This window comes from Nanorana parkeri, unplaced genomic scaffold, assembly GCF_000935625.1.
Source record: "Nanorana parkeri isolate BGI_ZX_2015 unplaced genomic scaffold, ASM93562v1 scaffold413, whole genome shotgun sequence".
NCBI classification, from domain to species: Eukaryota; Metazoa; Chordata; class Amphibia; order Anura; family Dicroglossidae; genus Nanorana; species Nanorana parkeri.
The window spans coordinates 166,006-187,797 of record NW_017306681.1 but is presented as its reverse complement, the minus strand read 5'-3'; the positions used below and the strand labels follow the sequence as shown (position 1 = coordinate 187,797).

The 21,792-nt window shown below is 39.7% G+C and overlaps 1 protein-coding gene across 1 annotated transcript in view; it reads right to left on the bottom strand.

The window, feature by feature from the left end:
* Positions 1-21,792, bottom strand: part of PDGFC (platelet derived growth factor C) — a 217,193-nt gene that overhangs the window by 64,554 nt on the left and 130,847 nt on the right. The window contains exon 3 of the mRNA XM_018559711.1: positions 3,287-3,467. Within this exon, the coding sequence (XP_018415213.1) occupies positions 3,287-3,467 (181 nt within the window). The remainder of the gene's footprint in view (positions 1-3,286; positions 3,468-21,792) is intronic.

Below are 21,792 nucleotides of genomic sequence, written 5' to 3'. Positions count from 1 at the left end.
GGGGGGGGGGGGGGGGGGCTTGTGACTTTAATGTCACTTTAAATTGAAGCTTAAAAATTCACATCTAATTATCATATCCTGGTCTATTTCTTATTTTGCATTTATCAAGCTGTATGTGAGATCTGTGCAGGTTTTGAAGACATCAATATGTACAGGTATATGTTAGAATTGCAATAATCTGTAATATTAAAGCGGAAGTAAAGTGTCATTTTAAAATTGCGGACAACGAGCCTTTTTTGGCACAAGACATAATGTAAGTCTCTTCTGCCAAAAATCACTTACATGCCAGCAATTGTTTATTTTTTCTCTGCACAAGGCCGCACACGCGCAGCTCAGCGCACAGACCTGGCATGCCAAAATGAAGCACGGGAATTACTTCATGCTAGCTGGCCAAAGATGCAGAACCTGAAAATAGACCGGGGAGAAGATGAAAGCGTTCTCACAGGCGGGGAGAGCGGACAGCACAACGCAGCTTTGGAGGGGATCGGTTTGGCATGCAAATTGGACATAATGAGCTAATATGCTGTGCACTTAATGTCTGCTTTAAATATGCCCTATATAAAAATGTTTTTACATTTCCAAAGTTCTCTGTAAATTATTTGATCCATATAATTTTTTACTGTAAATGCTATTTTCTATTATTCTAAAGTATGCGGGCTTGTTCACACCAAGTGCGTAGCAGATGCAGAGCAGAGCAGTTTAAGAATGCTTTAAAAATGCATCCAATGTATCCCAATGGTATTTTGGGCTCTAGTTCACACCACCGAGTTCAGTTCCAGTGCATGTGGAAAAACTGCAGCAGGCACTATTTCTTCTGCTCTGGAACGCACCAAAAGACAAGCAAATGCATCAAACACATATGCAAACGCTCTGGAACGCACTGGACTACACCTGAAAGCCCATGTTAGGCAAAAAAAAGCACAGACCGGAATGCATCCAAAACATGGCATAAATGCAGCAAAACCACGGCAAAATGCACTGCACTGCATATGCAGAAGTTCATCCAGATCTGGACCGGATTTGGTGTGAACAAGCCCTGCAACAGTTTGATAATGTAATCCTGAACGGCCGATGCAGCTGCTTATAAAACAAGTATCAGGTAGGTAGGACCCAACACAGACCAATGTGGTGTGCAACTTCGATCCAGAAGTAATCCACTCTAACCACTTGCTGTTCGGAGCAATTTGTTACATTTGCACACACTTGATAAAATCTAACATTTTGGCTAGAAAACAGACTCCCAAACAATTATATAATTTTCTGAAAGCAGAGGCCCTGTAGAATAAAAAGATGCTAGTTGCATTTGTTTTATGTTGCACGGTATTTTGCGCAAATGTTTATCAAGCAAGTATTTCTAGGATAAAATACACTAAAATAAATTTAGTGCACAGAAACAGAATATAATACCTGATTTTTTTGTAAAATATAAAAGATGGAACATACGGAAGATTTGATCTCCTTTGCCAGGTGCACGCATGCTCAGCATTGTACTAAATGGTTTTATTGGCAGGAATTCCCTCTCTCCCTGCTGCAGGAGGGGACCGGCCCTTGAGTAGTGCTGGAATGGCAGATGGAGCCTCCCCACCTTCCAACCCCCCTTCCTCTTTCTGTCCCCCTCTTTTTGTCTTTTTGCTTCTACATATCTCTCTCTTTCAATCTGATTTCCTCTCCCTGTGTACTATTATGTACTATAACACACGGTTACTACCTGTATTCATGACATAAATATGCTGCGAATCTATCTCCTTGTATCGTCAGGAATACCACATGATGTTGTTTTGCTCACTGACTCCTGGACCCCTACATATTGGGACCTTCTTTTTTTCTTTGATGATTTTCGAAGCTGTCATACCTTCTTCTTTGTAATTGTTCTTAACAATCTTTTTTGTCTACAAAAAGTTAAACATTTTCAAAATAAAGAATTTATTTAAAAAAAACACACTGGGTAAATAGATACCAAACAAGCCAAGCCTTAAAATTGCGTGTGCGTCTGTGAAACCGCAAAAAACTACAATAAAATTTCCCATTACCACGCTTTTATGGCTCACCAGTATTTGCTAACAGTGATTGATGGGCCTAGAATTATTGTTCTTACCTCGAATGATCGCGACAATATGTAACGTGTGGGGCAATTTTTGCTTTTGCACAAAGGTGTATCCGACGCGTGTTTGCATTGTATGTACATGCACATGGGGGGTGGGGGACCTTTTAAAAACATTTTGCATTTTTAATTTTTTTTACTCTGTACTATTTTAATTTGTACTATTTTTTTTTTACACTCAGTTTTATTGCTATTGCATAGGGGGTAACAAGCCTCCTATGTAATAGCAAATATAATGTGACAGGTCCTCTTTATGTAGACATCAGGGGTCTTTTAGACCCCAAATGTCACCTAGGGACCCCAAAGAAGCTGATGAAGCAGCGATCTGCTTCACCAGCTTCTTCTTCTGGCTCTAGGAGCCGGAGAATGTGCCCAGTGACACCGGAAGTGATGCAATGCACATCCAATGCAATTCTAAGTCCAGTGATCGGAGGAGAGATCAGGGGCTGGAAGCCTGCTGACCTCCCTCCAACCTGTTAGTGGAGCCCAGGAAGCCGGCGGCGGCACCAACGGAGGGGGGTGGAGGGGGACACAACGCTGTACGGTACAAGCGATCTGGCACCTGTACAGACGCCGGATCATTTGTATTTAAACAGCAATCGACGGCTGTGTAAAACGTGTACCAGGAACACGGCTGGAACCACTTCCAGCGGATGATGTACATTTATGTAACCCGCTGTAAGGGGTTAATAACTACATAAACTTCTAACACAAGTTGAAAATTAGTTTCCAAGTTTAGACTCTGATTATGCATCCTCAAAACATAAGGGTGACAAATGGAAGGAGCACAAACAAGCTACATCTGCATATAATCATCACAGTAGTATGAAAAATCATCTCTGGCAGTTACTGTTTGTTTCAAACAAATTCATTTTCCAAAAAAACTCAAACATAATTTACAGATATTACATTTCCTTGCAAACTGGGAAAACAAAGTTACACAGGAATTTTCACATGACTGACCACAAACTGAAATCACTGACACATCCCAAATCAGCAAAGTGAAACACCTGGGTATATATTTAGTTTTCATGTAAGGAATACATTGCTTGTTAAAGAAAGTTGTTTAGTTTTCATTAACTTTTTTGGGGTGTGCTCAGACCTGATGACCTAAGGCTATCAAGTTACTGAAAGTACAGCGTTCTCTAATAACGACTACAATGAGTCGAGAACCAAGTTGCTTACCGGGGTGAGGAGGGTATAATGAATGCAGAATCCTGGTTCAGAAGCGAAATATTTATCAGATACAAATCGTATCCTGATCTGATTTCCTTTCGAAATCTGTTTGCCTGGCACTGTATTAGAGCCGCACCATCGCCCATAGATTGTGCCGTCACTGGGGTCTTCAATCTCTACAAAATCATACCTGATAAGATAAAAATAGAAGGATGAAGGATGTCTAACACATTCATACATTTTAATTAGAAAAACAGCTGTGACACGATACAACCTACTAAAAAAATCTAACTACTAAAAAAAACATTACAGTGATTCTACCTTAGTTTACCTTTGGTTAGCTAAGAGCACCTCTTAGCTAACCGCACCATCTAGCCACAATGTTACAATGTGAATTACTTTGATTTGCTACTGTCCATGTCCAAAGTGTTAGGCTAGGTTCACACCAGATGCAGTGCGTTCCGGCCCAATTCTGGCCGCAACGCACTGCATCGCATTGCGGCCGGCTTACTTTTTTGTGGGGCAGGAGGGGGTGGTGGGCCATTGAAGTGAATGGCACCATAGCCACACCCTCCGGTCGCAATGCAATCATCCGCACGGGATCGCAAGGCACATTGTGCCTGGTGTCCGGTCCAGTGTGGTGCGATCAAAATTTTGATTGCACCGCGATGCAGTGTGTTCTGGCCAGAATCGGACCGGAACGCACTGCATCTGGTGTGAACCTAGCCTCAGAGGCATGTCTATTGACCCTATGCCTGTTGCAACCTCCCGTCTTCTTCTGGTGGTTGCTTGTTGCCACTGCACTTATCCCGGTCTTCTTGGCAGGTGTGGACTAATAAATGCGATCTCTTTGTGTCTTGCTGGCTGCAGCACTAGTCTAGTCAACTGAGGCCTAATGAATCTGTTCACACACCTCCAACTCTGGGATTGGCCTTGCTGGTGGCGCCCTATTTAAGCATCATTAGCCTGTTCCTCAGTGCTCATGATAGAGTTTCCTGCTGATCAAATCTGCACCCGTATGTCTAAATTCTTGCTTCTCGGATACCTGTCTTGACCTTCGGCTACATTTTCAGGATACCCCTTTCTCTGTTACCTGCCCTGACCTTTTGGTACATTTACTGGATACACCTTAATCTGCTGCTGGCCCTGACCTCTTGCTACGTTTCCAGGATTCCTCTTCTACTTCTGATCTTACCTTCCACTACCCTATGCTGCATTTACTTGAGGGGTCAGTAATGACATCCATGGCCAGAGTATATACTACAAGTCTTGGGGGCACCCAAGTACCAGTAGACACTAGGGTTGCCACCTTTTTTTCAGTGAAACCCGAACACTCTAGCGACGCACAGAAATTTTTTGGGGAGAATGAGCCGCGGCTTATGCATATGTAAATAGTGACACCAATTTTGGTTGCCCCTGTCTGCCTGACATCATGTGTCTGGGTCTCAGCTGCCATGAAACCCGGACACAGCATTCAAAACCCGGACGGTCCAGGTGAATCCCAGACAAGTGGCAACCCTAGTAGACACACTAGCCTTAAGAGAAAGGCCTCTGCATCATCACTATATACTCTTTTTGTTCGCTATCTTCTGCTATCCTCTTCTTTCAAGTCAATGGACATGCAAAAATACTTGAAGCAGCTTGATGCAGCTTAAGACCTGATTAACACTGAGTGTTTTGTAGCGCTTTTTCTGCTCTAAAAAACGCTCAAAAATATGCCCCCCAAAAAATCCCATTAATTTCTATGGCTCTGTTTACATTCAAGCATTTTGTCACAAAAAGCAAAACACCTGTTGCTGGAAAAAGTACATGAGCTTTTTTTATGGCATATTACAGCTCATTGTGGCCCCATAGACTCAATAGGAAATGCGTGAAAACGTGCATTTGCAGTGCTTTTGCGCGTTTCTGTGTGCGTTTAAAGGCGTGTCTGCCTATTCACATATGTTAATGAGCCACAATCTTCTTTAAAAAACGCACGGCTTGATTTATGCACATACAATCGCGCAAAAACTTGCATAGGAACGTGCAAAAAGGCTATCGTCTAGGTATGAACCCAGCCTAAAAGAATGTCAAACACAAGACAGGAGAGCAAATGCAGTTCAAAAGGAACTGTGAAATTTTTAGATGGACCTCAGAAGCACCTCAAACCTGCTTTATAAAAGGACAATTTTTCTCCTTAGTACTTTTGGTTATCATGCTCAAACATCTTGCATTGCTTTGGTGGTAAAATTTGATAAAAGACAAAGATGTAAAGGTTTTGTGATCTAGAACAAATTTAGACAAGTAATCCACAGCTTTCATAGTAAACCTTTAACTAGAAAAAAAAAGCAATAAAAAATGCTAATTCAAGCAAATTAGATGAGATATCTAGAGATGGAGAAAGTAAGTGGGCTGTCTCCAACATGAACAAGTACTTCTTTATAATAGGGATGTCCAGATACCAGTTCAGATACCAGTGCCCATACTTGGCCTTTTCATCTGAACTACCAGGGTTGCAGCAGTTGCAGCTGGGACCTAGCTCTGGTGCTCCACCACTGTCCTGAAATCATTACTCTGTATTGTTTTAGAAAAACGGTCACATAATAATAAACAAAAAATGTATTAGTACTTGTATCTGTGAGTACTTGGACAAGTATCAGTACTTGTACTTGGAAAAATTGTATCGGTGCATCACTTATATATATTTATTTAAAAAAAATAATGCATTAAAATGGTGATGTACAAATCCCAGGAGCTCCGTACACTCCTTAAAAATGACGACTGCCTCCTAACTTTTGAATTTTTCTCTAGTCTAGTCCTGGAGCTGGAAAAGTATCTGTACGGTACTTGGTATCTGAACATCCCTACTTTATAATTACAAAAATATTAAAATTGTGTTCCAGAACAAGCAAATGATGCTTCAAGAACTTTCATTAATTAAAATTTAGAGACCCTTCATACTATAGCATTGCGTTAAGTGCACGCTACCACACAACACATCTAGTGTGTGGTACCAAGAGCTAGGTGTGTTGTAATTCATTTGAATGGCATTCCAACTTACCGCCTGGTGGCTGAGCGCTGCAGCGCAGCTCAGCACGTGATACTGTAATACCGTACATTAAAAAAGTGCACTCATTACTTTTTTCAGCACAATGCATGTTATTGCGGTACCGTGTGTTGCACTGCCCCACAGTGTGTGGCCACTGGAAGGTGCATTGGGGTGCCATTCAAATGAATGACAATGCAACACAACTAGAACATGATACCACACACTAGGTGCGGTGTGTGATAGCCTGCATTAAACAAACAGTGACATGCACTGCACAATGCTATAGTGTGGATGGGCACTCATGGTAAGTGACCCTTTTGCAGAAATAACGATGCCCTTTGCTCAGTCTTGCATTTTTCATGTACTCTAACTCTTACCAAGCTGCTCTCTTTTGGTAGATTGACTTTCATTTGTCAAAAAGAGACAAGAATTGGGCCTCATATGGGGCTTCTCTGAAGGCACTTCAACACACATGTGTTAAAGCCTTCTAGATAAGTAAAAATAAAGACACAGGCTACCAGCATGTAATATATGTTGTGCTTACCCAAGGATCACAACTCCCTATCAGTAGTTATACTATAGTCCTTTCTCACAGAGCACACCCTTCTACAAAATAAAAAAAAAAGGGCTATACATACACTTTCATTATTGTGTACAGATACAATCACAGCTACTGCAGCTGAATATTTTCATTTTGCTGGGTACAATTGCAGGTATACAGTACTAACAAAGTGAACGCAAGTTCTAGAATAACTCCCACCCCCTTCCCCATACTACCCACTAAAGTACAACCCTAATTGGTCCCTATGGGCAAAAACTTTTTTTTCCTCCAATTTCTTTTTTAAAATAGCTTCTTGCTTGACAACTTTTTTGAACAAATTCTTCTCCATACACATGTTTTCAAATGTTTTCCATGTCTAAGCATGCACAGTCTTAAGTTGATTTTTTTGATATTTGCTTCTGTACAGCATGAGATATTTAAAAGCTCTAGCACTACTTTTCTCCCTAAACAATCTTAGTCAAAGCTTTTCATATACTTAGAGTTATAACTCAATGACAAAACATTTCCTGTTAATGTTTTACATGTGTATTATACTCTCTCTAATTATTTATTGGCTTTCATTAGGCAGGATTCACACCACATCCGTTGCATTTAGCTTGCATTGACACACATCAAATGCACTTGAGTTGAAGCATCTGTTTCTTTTGTTTACATCAGGAGCAAAGCAACTTTTTTTCCCTTCCTTAAAGCCCACAGCACACACTGTAAAGGTGCCCATACACCTTACGATTATTGGACAAAACTTTTCGTCCGATGATCGAACCGTCGTACAATTTTCGTACGACGGCCCCATCCTGCCCCAATTATCGCAAGGTTCAATCAGCGGTAGTTAAAAAAAAACCACCTGGACGACTTGCGGTAATTGACCGTAATTATTTTCGTTTGCGCATGCACAGTGTTAATCGTACGACTTTTGACGGACGTAAACGCCACCAACCATGCGAACATCGTACGATCGACCAAAGTTTTCAAACATGCTTGACCGTCAAAAGTCGTACGATTGTACAGTACTATCGGTCGGGCACTACATTCACACGTTACGATTGTCGTACGAAAAGTCGATCGCATACGATTATCGTACGATTATCGTACGATAATCGTACGATAATCATAAGGTGTATGGGCACCTTTAGTCTTTGTAATGTATTGCAGCCTGTTGTGCTGTGTTTAAATGCAGCATGTTCCATTTACCCAAAGCACACAGCAACAGAAGGCATTTGAGCCTAGTGGAGACAATTGAATAGGTCCTGAATGGGTTCTTCATCTGTTCCTTCAAAACACTTTTATTTTCGACCATATTCTAATGTCTTCCAGTAATTATTTTCTATCTCTTGCAAATTTTAACATGCCTATGCATAGCACCATCTCAGTTTTTCCACTTTTGCTCTTACATGTTAATATCAATTGTGTATGAATCCATGGCTAACCACCTGCACACTATTGCCAGTCCAATCTACACCCTATGCCAGTACAGCTGCATCAGATCTATAATCTTTTGAATATGCAGTCTTTTTTTATTCCTTTTTTTTTTCCACCCCAGTTAAAATTCCTACTCTCTGAAACTAGACATTTTGTATTAAGTTCAAGCAACTTTGTCTTTGTGATTTGGAGTCACAAGGCAGAAAATATTTAAAAAAAGGTATTAACCACTTGCTGACCAGGGTGTTTTTCAGTGTTCAGAGCTGCAGTACTTTGGCTGACATTTATTCCGTCATGCAACGCTGTACTGAAATGAATTTTATACAATTTTTTGGGGACAGATAGAGCTTTCTTTTGGTGGATTTTTTACTGTATAATAAAAAAAAGTACCGCAATTTTTGAAAAAAATACTGTTCTCCCTACGTTATGTTATAAAACATTTATTATTACCCAATTTTTTGGTAAAATATAAAAGACGGGGTCACGTCGGGTAAATAGACACCAAACATGTCAAGCTTTAAAATTGCGTGCACCCGTTAAATCGCAAGAAACTACCATACTCAAAATTGACCATAGCCGACACTTTAAAAGCTTTTATTGCTCATCAGTTTAGTGTTATCAGTGATTGATGACCCTAGAATTATTGATCTCATTCCGACGTTCGCGGCGATATGTAACATGTGCGGCGCAATGGATGTAATTGGTGTTTTCGCACGTAGGTATTTTTTTATTGCTTTGATATGTGATTTTTTTTTTTTTACAAATTTTTTTAAACATTTTTTTTCCACTGAACTTTATTGCTATCACATAGGGAGCAAACAAGCTCCTTATTTGATAGCCAATTTGCAGTGACAGGTCCTCTTTATGAAGACATCAGGGGTCTTTAAGACCCCTAATGTCACCTAGGGACCCCCAGAGAAGCTACTGAAGCAGAGTCCTGCTTCACCAGCTTCTCTACGGTTTCTGTACCGGAAAGTGACACTGAATGCAGGAAGTGATGTAATACACATCACTTCCTGCATTCCGACGAGGAGGAGGAGATCAAACGGGCTCACACCGGGAACAGCGGAGCCCAGGATCGACAGCAGCAGGGGGGGGGCGCACACCCGACCGCATATTACAATCGATCGGGCGTCTCTACAGACGCCCGAACGCTTGTATGTAAACAGCCATCGCTGGCTGTTTACATTCAAAGCTGGTTTCCGGCTCGTGCCCTCCTAGCGGCACCCATCCGCCCTAAAGAAGCCACTGTCCGGCCGTTTAATTACAACGGCCGGACAGCAGGTAGTTAAATAAGCCGCTTCTGGAATTATAGATTAATATAGTGTTATTGTTGCATTACCTGGCCAATGGCAGTCAGCTCAGAAAATAACTGTACATTTTTTAGTGGAATTACTGCTCCACAATGTATTTTCCCTGACAGACACTGCCTGAGGCAATGTGGGTGCCAGAGGTTTCTCTTCAGTGCATAAACTTGCATGTCCGACCAAAACAATTGTCCACGCATTACATTCTTCCTGTAGAAGCAATGTGCAGAACTCCAACCATCCAACCACGATCTCATGCTTTGGCTAGCTGTGAAGATAACAGTCTAGATCACCTCTGTTTTGCATATGTGAAATATAATTCCATGACAACATTTCAGAAGAGAGTAGGGTTGTATAGCTCAGGGATCAAGTCAGGTTTCACATGCTTGTTTAGTTTTCCACATTCCATAATCTTAGACAACAGCAGAACTAAATCAATCAAAACTACAAAGTAGCAAATGTGATTTCAAGAATTAAACCCTATTGTAATGGAGAAACTGGGCAGCACCACAGTATAATTTAGTAAGTGATATCTGTGAAGTGAAGTGATAAGTGAAGAAATTCAAACTGTGTTTGTTCCATGGTAAAATAAGTAGTGACCCAAAGCAGCCAATCAGACCTTAGCTATGTTTAGTTTGACTTTACACTGATTAATATTAGCTTTGCAGCGGAGTGAATCTGCCATGCAAAATCCATTTAGGACAGTACAGGTCTTAGAAAAGAATGTGCAGGTCTTCAAAAATGTAAATACTATTAATATTAACAATGTATTATATGTATTATATTAATAGTTGCTTTTAAAATTGGCAAACATAGAGTATATGGTCAATCAAAATGACTGTGGAACAAACTGTAGTGATACCTTGTCTACCCTATTCACCACTTACTGGTATCTCAGATTTAACCTTCAGGCATTGTAGGTTTCTAGTTGTGTGGCACTTGGAGATACTTTAATCAATTAGTCACTACAACCAGAAATCTTTGTAGTCACACAGCTCTGTATACTTCATATAGCAAAAAATAATATCATTGTTCAATTCATTTAAATTTACAAAAGAGAAAGTAAAACAATAAGATAAAAAGTGCAAGTTTGCCCAAACATAGCTTAAAATGTCTGAGTATTTTGAAGAAACCCCTATATATTGAGCAAGAATTTGTAAGAGAAAACAACTTTTGTTATATATTGAATAGGAATATGTACTATAACACTGCATATTATGTGTGTGTGTATATATATATATATATATATATATATATATATATATATATAAATAAATGTTGTTGTTGCTAGTACCCCCTCTGGCAATGAAGGAAAAAAATTATGTTGGTCTATGGGGAATCGGGGGGAATCTGATGTAAATGGACACAGGTCAGGCAAAACAGAAGTCTGTGCTAAAGTCTGGAGCTTGGGGTGACTGTATGTAAATGGATGCCCATCTGTTTAAATGCGGCTGCCCATAGACTAACATTTGGCTTCCGACCAAGTCCGCCTGAAAAACTGACAGGCGGACCTGATGGGAAAGCCCATGAGAAGGGGCCTAACAGGAATCTAGCCTTTCCCTGCTCTACTGAAGAATAGCATTTGTATTTATTTCTGTGTTGCTGTTGGAAAGTTACTCTCACTTCCTGTCTGGTAAAACAGTGTCAGCAGGACAGAAATTAAGGGTAAATCTCTGTAAAGAAGCTCTGGATAACAGTAAAAACTACTGCTATCCAGGCGCCACTTTAAGGTTCCCAAAAACATAGTTTGAAAACCTTTTTATGTAAATATGCTATACATTTACCACCTTAAGGAACTACATGGGATGATCACTTGTTGCACAGTTATTGCAAATGCATATATGATGGCTATAATTTTGCTTGTAAAATGTTTTACTAAACTTCTCCAATTAAGTTTTTTTTTTTTTTAATCAAGTCCATGAGAAAATGATATACATGTATACAAATACCCATATCATAATTTGGACTGTTTTCACTCGGTTTTAGAACAAATGCGGTATTATATTACACGGCATACAACAGTTTAAATCAACCTAAAAGGATTTACAGAACCTGTTTTTTTTTTCAGCCAATCAAACATTACTTTCTCATGGCAACATGATACAGAGCATATAGCACTAAGTGGTTTATAATAATTACTCCCCTTTTCAAGTCTTTCCCTGGTGAACTGTAAAGGATTTATGTCCTTTTATGTTCAACAAACAAGTCTGGTTTTTCAACAAAGTTTCAGTTCCCATTTGGGAATTTATGAATTAGTCATTTATTTTCGATGAAGCACAGCTGCACCAAGGCATCAAGACAAAGGTGCTGGTGTCACTGGGATGAACATTTTTCAGAACTTTCCAAAGAACCTCTGAGGAAGGAGATAAGGAAAAACTGCCTGCTGAGGAAGTTATAGTTTATTGACCTCTATGACCTTCACACAGGAAAACTATATTTCATGCCAAATAGGATAGACAGGGCTCATTTTCAAGTTTCATAAACTAGAGTAAAGTTATTTGATAACAAAGCATGTGTTTTTATTCTTCTAAGTAGTTGTAGCCTTTTTTTCAAGATAAATTTTTTATATTTACAAAGGCAATGAAAACCTTTACATATAACTTTCATAATTGTGTTTAAAGCTGAACTCTAGAAAGATATGAAAGATACAAATTAGCTCTGTAACCGCTAATATATCAGAGATGATTTTTATAAACACAAGCAGTATAAAGAACTGAGTTTGACCTGGTATCAGCCTCTTGCAATCATTGTACAGCAGATTTGGATTGTAAAAGGAAGAAGCAGCACAAGGAACCAGTCAGTTGACAAGCTGACAAGAAGCATGCTGATAGAAGGAGAAAGCACAGTGACAGAGAGCTGAGCTCATCATTGTGCTGCTCCTCTTTTCATTGTCCAGTCTCAGGGTGGGGCAGGCCCCAGTGGGTTGAATGGGGTGGGGCAGGTCCAGTGGATTGAGGCAGTGGGTAGAATGATGTAGGACATCTATCTAGTGCCAGAAAAAAGTACCACAAGGAAAACATCTGGATTGAAGGATAATATTGCAGTAAATACAGATTTTATATTATGCCGTTTTTGGCTACAATTCTGTTTTAGTTTTCCCTCCATTAAAGCAAATGTCAAAGCAAAAAATAAAAAACATTTAGTGCATCTCTGGAATACATGCACATTTCCTCATGTTGTATCTCTAAACATGCTGCAAGTACAGAAAAATACCGTTGATGTGCCACAAATATAGCATACTCCTTGATTCCCTTCACTATTTATTTTAACCTGGGTCTTTAGCCACTGGTATTATTTCCTGTGAGATTTACAAAAAACAACTTCCTTCCTGGTATCTCTTGATAGCCCTTGCAAAACACCTTTTGGACCTTTGCCCATTTATTATTGTAAAATGTACTCTCTGTTTAGGAAGAGGTTCTTTACTATCAGGATCCATACAAGACTTATCAGGTCTGTTGTGGTTCATTATACATAATGAGCTGCCAAGGCACCACCACATACCCGGAACTGAACATGACCGTTTTCCCCCAATATTTGGGTATATGTGTTGTAGTGTGTTGCAAGTTGGCACCTACTTCACAGTTTGTTACCGTGGCATTCACAACGAATGGCACAGCAATGCACTGCACATATATCCCTGTGTTGGCACGTCTAACATATGTTACCACAACACAATAGTATGAATGGGTCCTAAGAGTGGTAAAGATGGACTCTGGGCACAATTATTTTCATTTACATGTACCTTTCAATAGCCACAAGTGATATAAATCCACTTTGTGTGTTCCAAATGCTTTTTATAAAAATCAATAAAATTACTTGTTACCTTGTAAATGTAGCAGTGACAACAATACTGTGTTGCACATAGCCTGTGCAGAAAGCAGAGCTGTGGGAGGGCCCCAGCAGGCTCCATCCACTACAGGCTGCCTGCAGAAAGCTAAAGGAAGGGGCAGATACAAGATCAGTCACCCTGCACAAGGAGAGAGCGAAGCAGTGACTGGTCTTTATTACTGGAAGCTGCTGAACAGTGGCAAAGCTTCACACTGGATTACTGCACAGATCTGGAAGAAATACACAAAGCACTCCAAGAGTCAAGCAAGAATACACATGTCGCTTGCATTTAGACAGTATTTGCTGACCCTTGAGTTCAACATTAAGTTTTGGAATGCTTTACTACATGAGGTAACAATAGCCAAAACAATAGTGGAAATAAAGCACTGTATACATTCCTTGCAACTAAGTATGTCCACAGTTCAAATTGCCAAAATCTAATAGAGCACTGTTAAGATTCAGGGAATTGACCCAACTGGGGTCAGGAGTGAATTTTCTCCTCCTGTGTTGTAAAACGAACTAAGGCATCATTCACATGGGCTGCAGTCTCCACTGCCCTTCTGATAAGTGTTCCATGGTGGATCACTCTTCAGAGGGTGCAACACTGCACGGCAACTATGTACCCATACCCAGTTTGACAAGTGGCACTGCCTGTCAAATAAGACATGCTGTATATTTATTTCCGCAACTATGTATACAACAGGGCCACCATTGCCACAGTCATTGTAGTGGACGGCTTGGGGTGGTAAAACTGTAGATCCAGCACACAGTTTTAGCACCCACGTGCCGCTTTTGTGAATAAGGCCTTAGGGGGTTAACTAAGTAGGGGAGTATTGTTTATATGTAGGAAAGTGTGACACCAGTATTAAGCAGCAAGTCACAAATAACACTGTTTAGTGTCATATGGGTTCAATATATTATATATAAATATTATTGACTTGCTGATAAAACATATCAGTTTCACTTGCGTTATCATTTGTTTTGTCTGAAACAAAAAAAAAGTAGAATTTGTTGAATACAGCAGGCAATCAATTTTCTAAAAGGTGCCATACAATAACATTTAGGCTCCAGCTGGGTGCTATGGGCAGCACCTCATCTCTCATTTTTATTTAGTCCTTGTATATCTGTTTTCAGCCAGTCGGATGTGTCAGATTATTTCCACCCAGCGTGTGCAGGGATAAACTTTGTACGCTTTTAAACTCTACAGTCTGTTTTTCTGAATTGGGAACACTTGGCCACGGACTGTTCTCTATGTCAGAGGGAAATCCTTTGGATGCCAATATGCAGAATCAGCAAATTGCAGAAAAAGCAAAAAAAAGACACAGTGTACATAACACTTCTCAAATTACAACTTGTACTCCTCGCAAGGGAAAACAAAACAGTATTATTAATTTAGGACTGTGCTTTTGACAGAAATAGAGGCATTTCATTTAAAAGGAAGATACTAAACAGGAATATGTTTTAAAGATGTATGCGATCAAATATATTATTTTAAAAATGCATTTCTCTTTCTTCTTAAAGTGACAGCCAGTATTCCCAGTGATATTACATCCCCAAAATGAAACTGTAGGGGGTTTCAACATCTTTAAAAAAAGCTGTCAGAAGATTTCGTAATGCCTTCATGTACACATTGCATATTTAAGCTCAAAGCGGACCTTTACCCCCTTTCACAAAAAAATACAGCGATGCTTGCTGATATGAAATCTTCTTACATTCATTTGTTAAACTGTTAATGTTAATTACTGTTTTTCCATTTCCCGGTTCTCTTACCCTGGGTTCACACCTAGGCGTATTGAATATGCACGTTTGTCGTATCGAATATGCGCGATTCGCGGTAAAAAAACGCGCGTTTCCGAGGGCTACTTGGCTGTATCCCAATAGAAACGCGCAACAAAAACGCCCCAAAGAAGCTCCTGTACTTCTTTGGGCGTTTTGTGGCGCGTTCATACGGCCTGTAATACGCCCAGGTGTGAACCATACCCATGGGAAATAATGGGATTTCGGTGCTTGAGCGTTTTGCAGAGCGTTCGAACGCGCTACAAAACGCCCAGGTGTGAACCAGGCCTTAGGCATTAGTAGCCCGTGCCTAAGAGATGCATCTTGGGAAGGTTACATCAGCAGAGCATTGCTGGCAAATATAATCTGTAATCTTATGAGATCTCAGTGAAAGGCATTTTCCTCCCGTGAGATGATGTGCATGGTCACATGTCCTAGTCAAATGTGCCAGAGTTCCAGGAAGTAAAGGCAGATATAATATTCTGCCCTTAGTAAAAATGGGCACTGTGAGAAGAACGGAGAGGAAAGAAAAATAAGGTATGCATAGAATAAAAATCCTGCAATTATCTAGACGTATGTGTTTGTAGATTGCCATTACTAAACATTTCTAAAGGTGTCTTTGTTGTTATTTTAAAGGTAAGAGAAGCCAGAGTTGTAATCCTTTAAGCCGTTGTTAGGACATCCAGTGTTCAAATCTACTTTACAAATTATAATGGATTCAGTCAACACAGTACACACTGGTTTGACACAAACCCCTCACAGCCCTTCCTAAGATTACAAAGAAGAAGAAAAGTGAATGCGGGTATATATTTTTTCTAATAGACTGGGGGCTGAATGAAAATAATAGAACAGATTCCTCCATTAATGCTTAAGAGCATTGACCGAGGAATCCCCACCGTTTCTATTAAATTCTGGCTGCTAGTTCAGTTCGCCCAAGAATTATGCACCTTGCTACTTCAATCAATTGCTCAAGGGATGGTGGGCAGAAGGATTCTTGATGAAGCACACTTGATGAACCAGCCAAAATTTACTGTACGCATAGCCCACTTAAAGCAATTTAAACTACAGGAAGCTTACATGTTTATGCTGTGTGGATGGGAACATGTAACACATATAAAATATATGTTATCCCAATTTGGCTGCCAAAATGGAAATACACTTTCACTCTAGTAACCCTAAGTAATAATAATAATAGGTTTATACTTACCTGTCCAGTAGTTAGTTGTCCTGTAGTGACTAGGGGTCAGCAGGAGGAACCACAGTGGCCAGGGAGGAAAACCACATTCAGCCAGCCTGAAGTTATTAATCAGATTGGCGCAGTGAGCTCTGCTACAGAGTAACATTTTATGAAATGGCTTGAAGGACAGGTATGTAGACACCCTCTTTCTTCAAAGAGTAATGCCTTACTATTTAGTTTAAATTTGACTTTCTGCTAGGGTCAAATTAAGCTTACATTATTAAAAGTATTGAGGCGTTATTCTTACAGAAGAATGACCTCTCAGTTTATTTCTGAATAGCATTAAATTTGGCTCAAATTAGATATTCACATTTCCAGGAAGAGACTCTGACTCATTTAAGAACTGCCTTATTGTGGGAAGGACGCTTAAGTGCTGTTCTTATTCGGTTAAACTGGAACTTATAATATACTGGTAAATTTTACAGTATATAATATATTTTCCAGAGTTACTATTATTATACTATATTCATTCTTTAACAAGATATTGGTGCTGACACATGTTGTTAGCACTAAATAACCTAACTGGAGACTACAAAAAAATGTTCTTTAGAGCTTTCAGTGTTAAGTTATCCCATTATTTTTTTGCTGATCCTGCAGCTACAAACTTACGTATCATGTTGAAAACCATTCACCGTAACTGAATGGTAAAAATTAACCGAGACAAGGATCGTATATGTAGCCAACATCTGATTGGACTAACATGTAAATTTTGTGGACTTTGATTTTGTAATGAAATCTCTCTGTTCATATGAGTATTATGAGTATACCATGTCTATTATTTAATGGCAATCAGCAAAATTGCCCAGTTGCAAAAAGTATAATTGAAACAATAAAAAAACAATGGTCAAAGTAGAAGATCTGCTGTTTAACGTGCAGGCAGCGACTGGGAATCAGATGGGTCCTTTAGGGACAGTTTCAAGATACACTCATAAGTCAAAAGATGTAGATTGTCAACTATGTTTTCTGATATCTGTCTATCCAGTGGCAAGAAATGCTCCAAGAAATCCAACACTAGATTTTTATACTAAAGTTAAAAATACAAAACAAATTGAACATAACATACACAATTAACTCACAAATTCTAGTAAAACAAAGTAAACTAGGTAAGTAGCCAAAGATATTTGATAAGACACCCAGTCCAGAAAGTCAAGGTGTCTAAGGGTACCAACAGACCTCAGTAGACCTTTCCAGTGAATGGGTCTTCGGTATTAAAAGCCTAGGAGCAGGTTGATTACATCAGTCAATACTTTCCTGCCAAGATTAACAGCAACGCCTGCGGTGTCTTTTGATATGCACTTAGACATGAATATTCTTACAGTAAAAACATGCCTATCTCTCTGCACATCTGTTGGAAAAAAGAAGTCTGATTGTTTGAAAACATTATACCTCCATAAAATGTCTCTAACTACAGATGCAGCCAATCTAAATGTATGCAATAAAAGTCTGTGGACCAATACCAATACATTCTTTATATAGAGATTAGTTTTAAAATATAAGGTACTACTCAACATTTAATCAACAGACAAAATGGAATACATAGCAAAAATAGGAAAGTCAATTACCTTTATGTTTGGACAATTTTTGGATAGTGAAAGGTATGCAGTCACAGCAAATGAAACTTGGGTTATCAATCAGTTGATAAGGACTTTCATATTAACTCATAGGGGGGGATTTATCAAAATTGGAGCAGAGAGATTCTGGAGCAGTTGCCCACAGCAAACAATCAGCATCTCTCTTCAATTTGCTCAGGTAGGATTTGAAAATGAGACAGAGAAGCTGATTGGTTGCAGTGCAAATCTGCTCCAGATTTTGTCTGCTCCAGTTTTGATAAATTCCCCCCAATATATGTCATACACTTATAACGTTTATAAATCTAATGTTTATTACTACAATAAAATCAGTATGCATTTGTGAAAATAGGCACTTTGCCATATGTATTTAAAAGCATAGTATATCCTGTATGCATTTCCTCACATTTTTCATCTAAAATAGCTGCATGCTGATCACATGGTGTCATCTTTTATTGTGTAATTTGTCTCTCAAATTTTAGCTGGGATCATTAGGGATTCTTACTTAACACATTACTCTAGTTAGGGGAATGGAGGACTAGAGCTATGAGACAAGGCTTCTGAACTTAAACATGTTTACGCTGGAATTAAGGAGATTAAGGGGGATATGATTTTCATGTACAAGATGTTCAATGGTGACAGCAACATTGATAACAAACTGTTTAAGATTAACTCCATTACAAAGACTAGAGGCCACCACCTAAAGTTGGTGGAGAAAAAATGGGCGAAGAGGGTTCTTTACAGTAAGAGCGGTCAAGGTCTGGAACTCACTGCCATCGGCAGTGATTTCAGCCAAGAGTGTAGATTTGTTCAAGAAACTTTTGGACAATTTCTTGAGGGACCGTAATATTCAGGGATACAAGTATCCCTAAGAATGAGATGATGCGTGGACCTATATGGGTTGGACTTGATGGACGTTTGTCTTTATTCAACCCCAAATACTATGTAACTATGTAACTATGTAACTCATATCCAGTCTGCTTCCTCAGGAGACTGTTAGGAGGGGTACATTTTTCTAAAACATTACAATATAATAGATTTGTTCAAGAAACTTTTGGACAATTTCTTGAGGGACCGAATAGAATACAAAGAGTAAATAGATGCTTGGTCCCAGATAGAGTAGCCTAGAGTATGCCTCCCTGAGGGTCACCAGGAAGAAAAGGGAAAACTAGCTCAACAAGAACCTACAGGATATATAGAATCACATCCGAAGTTAGATGAAATTATGCCAAAAATTTGGCAAAACAGACATCTAAATAAACAGAAAGCGGCTCACAATTGGGCAGTACAAAAAGATAATTAGACATCCATCCACCTCCCAACGGAAAAAACAGTTATTGCTACAGGGTATCATGTTCCCTTTCATCCCCGGTGAGCCAAGAATGCCACTGGTCAAATGAATGTAAAAAATATCATAGTCACTGTCTGGGTATTCTGACAGAGGCACAGTTGCCAATATCCCTGGGGGAGTGGGGGGGAGGGGTTCCCCTATCCATGCCATTTAGTGGTGTTAATGGGGGAACCTGCTAGATTTTTTTGGTTTAGCAAACAAAACATTCTAGTGTATGGCCAGAATAATTCTTCCCAACCGTGGGTGCAGAGATACGTCTGGTGCCACTGTTCTCTGTATTTGTCCCACTTATTGTATGAACATTGCATATGTGTGTCAGTAATCTAAGGCATGAACTATTTCAAATAACCCTTTTATAATGACCTTGGTACAATAAGAAGACTCTGACAATCATGGAGATTACATTTTACCCTAAAACATTTGTAGTTGTTTTAAAACTATAAGGCGGTTTATGCTTTGCAGCTATTTTGGATGCCAACACTTCTTACGTTTATAACTGCAAGCATGCAAGAATTCATGTAGGAATCAGTGCTAAGAGATGAGGCTCAAAGTGTACACAATAATCTAGATATTTTATGCAACATTATACTTTGGGTAATGCACTGTAATCCGAGGTGTTGAATGCTTTTCTGCAATGACTGAGCAACATGATAAGAAACAAGACTCTTGAAGATGATGAGGACTGTGTGGCAGGTGAAGAAACACAACTGTCTGGCTGAAGGAGAACAGATGGTATGTCTGCTATTTCAGCTGATTAAACAGGGCAAGGATTCTTTTCAACTTGACAGCAAGCTGCCTGCACAATACTTACAAACATTCAGTACTCAGGACATGGCCTGATGGGTGGCTGCCAAGTTAATGAGATACCTCTCATAGCATGTTAACATTTAGTTGCCAGGCATGTTTTGATATTGTGTTTCAAATTCCAAAACTCCTTGTTAAAACTGTCCTGCAAGCTAAGATTTCATGATCGAAACCTGATTTTTGTAAGTTAAGTATAGAGAGACATTTAGACTCCACAGGAAGTCAAAGGATTGATTTCAACAGATTAGGCATGCAAAATACACAAAGCGACCAAACCTGCACAGAAACATATATTTGTGTGGGGATGGGGGGGGTTCAGGTAGATAATGAATATTAAAAGATCCATTTTGAATGCAGATGAAACTAATTCATTTTATAATGAAGGCTCCTCTGAGTTATTATTTTAATGTGTCATCTAAATTTATATTTCATAATTACATTTGAGGTAACAATTAGCTCACATAAACACTCTGCTTTTGTAAAAAATTGTGTCATCTTTGGAATTGCGACACAAGTCATTTTGTACTTTAATATGATAAAGCATAAAATACACGCGTGTTCCATCTCCATCTGCAGCGTGGACATGGCAAGGCCTTTAAAGGGTAATTATGGAGCGAGTAAAAAACACTCATACCCATAATTTAAGCCGACCTGTAACACTTGAAGCTGTCACAGGTCAGCTCTATTTATCGGGAAGTCAGCAAACGCATAGCTCTGATCACTGACTTCCCGATCCACTCCCTGCAAAGAGCAGTGACTGTGACAGTCACCGCTCCCCGCAGGAATTCCCCCCCTTGGGCAGTTTGGGCAGTTAGAATGACACATACACAGCAACACCTCTGGGATCAGCCATCGCACACAGTCTGATCCCTGTGGGATGTCATCCACACACACGCGTTAATGGGCAGCTCCTTCCATGCCAGCACACGTGCTCTCCCTTGAGCAGGTGGGTGCAGCTGTGTTAAAACGGCGACAGTAGTGTCTGTTGGACCCGGGAGGTGGGGGACACTGCCCCTGTCACTTTAACACAGTCACATCTACTAGTTTGGCTGCGGCTCAGCCGAAAACAGCAAAGAGCGTGAGGCGGGGAGGAGATACGGCGTGTGTGGAGCCGTGAACATGGCCAACTAATCGAAAGCCGATTAATCGATGATTGAAAACGTTGACAACTTTTTCAATCATCGATTAGTCAATTAGTTGTTGCAGCCCTACTGGGAACATAAAACAAAACATTTTTTTTTAATACTCACCTGAGGTGACACCCCTATGAAAAGTCATGGACCGAGAGCCCGACAGTGTCAGGAGAGAGGGGGAATGTTGCTAGCAGACTGTACCGGAAACAGACAATTAATATTATCCTTGTTGCACTCCTTACCGATATGTCCCTTGTAGTGGGGTGTGCTCGCAGTGATTGCGGATGGCGTCACAAATATCAGCAGAGTTGTAGAAGTGTCACCAGCACACCAGTCCTTTTAAGATAGCAAAAGCTTAATTTATTGAAGTTTTTTGTCATATGAACAATCGCTTTTGGGACCACACAGGGTCCCTTCATCAGGCTTTAGCATTGCTAAACCGTCAATGCTAAAGCCTGATGAAGGGACCCTGTGTGGTTCCGAAAGCACTTGTTCATATGAA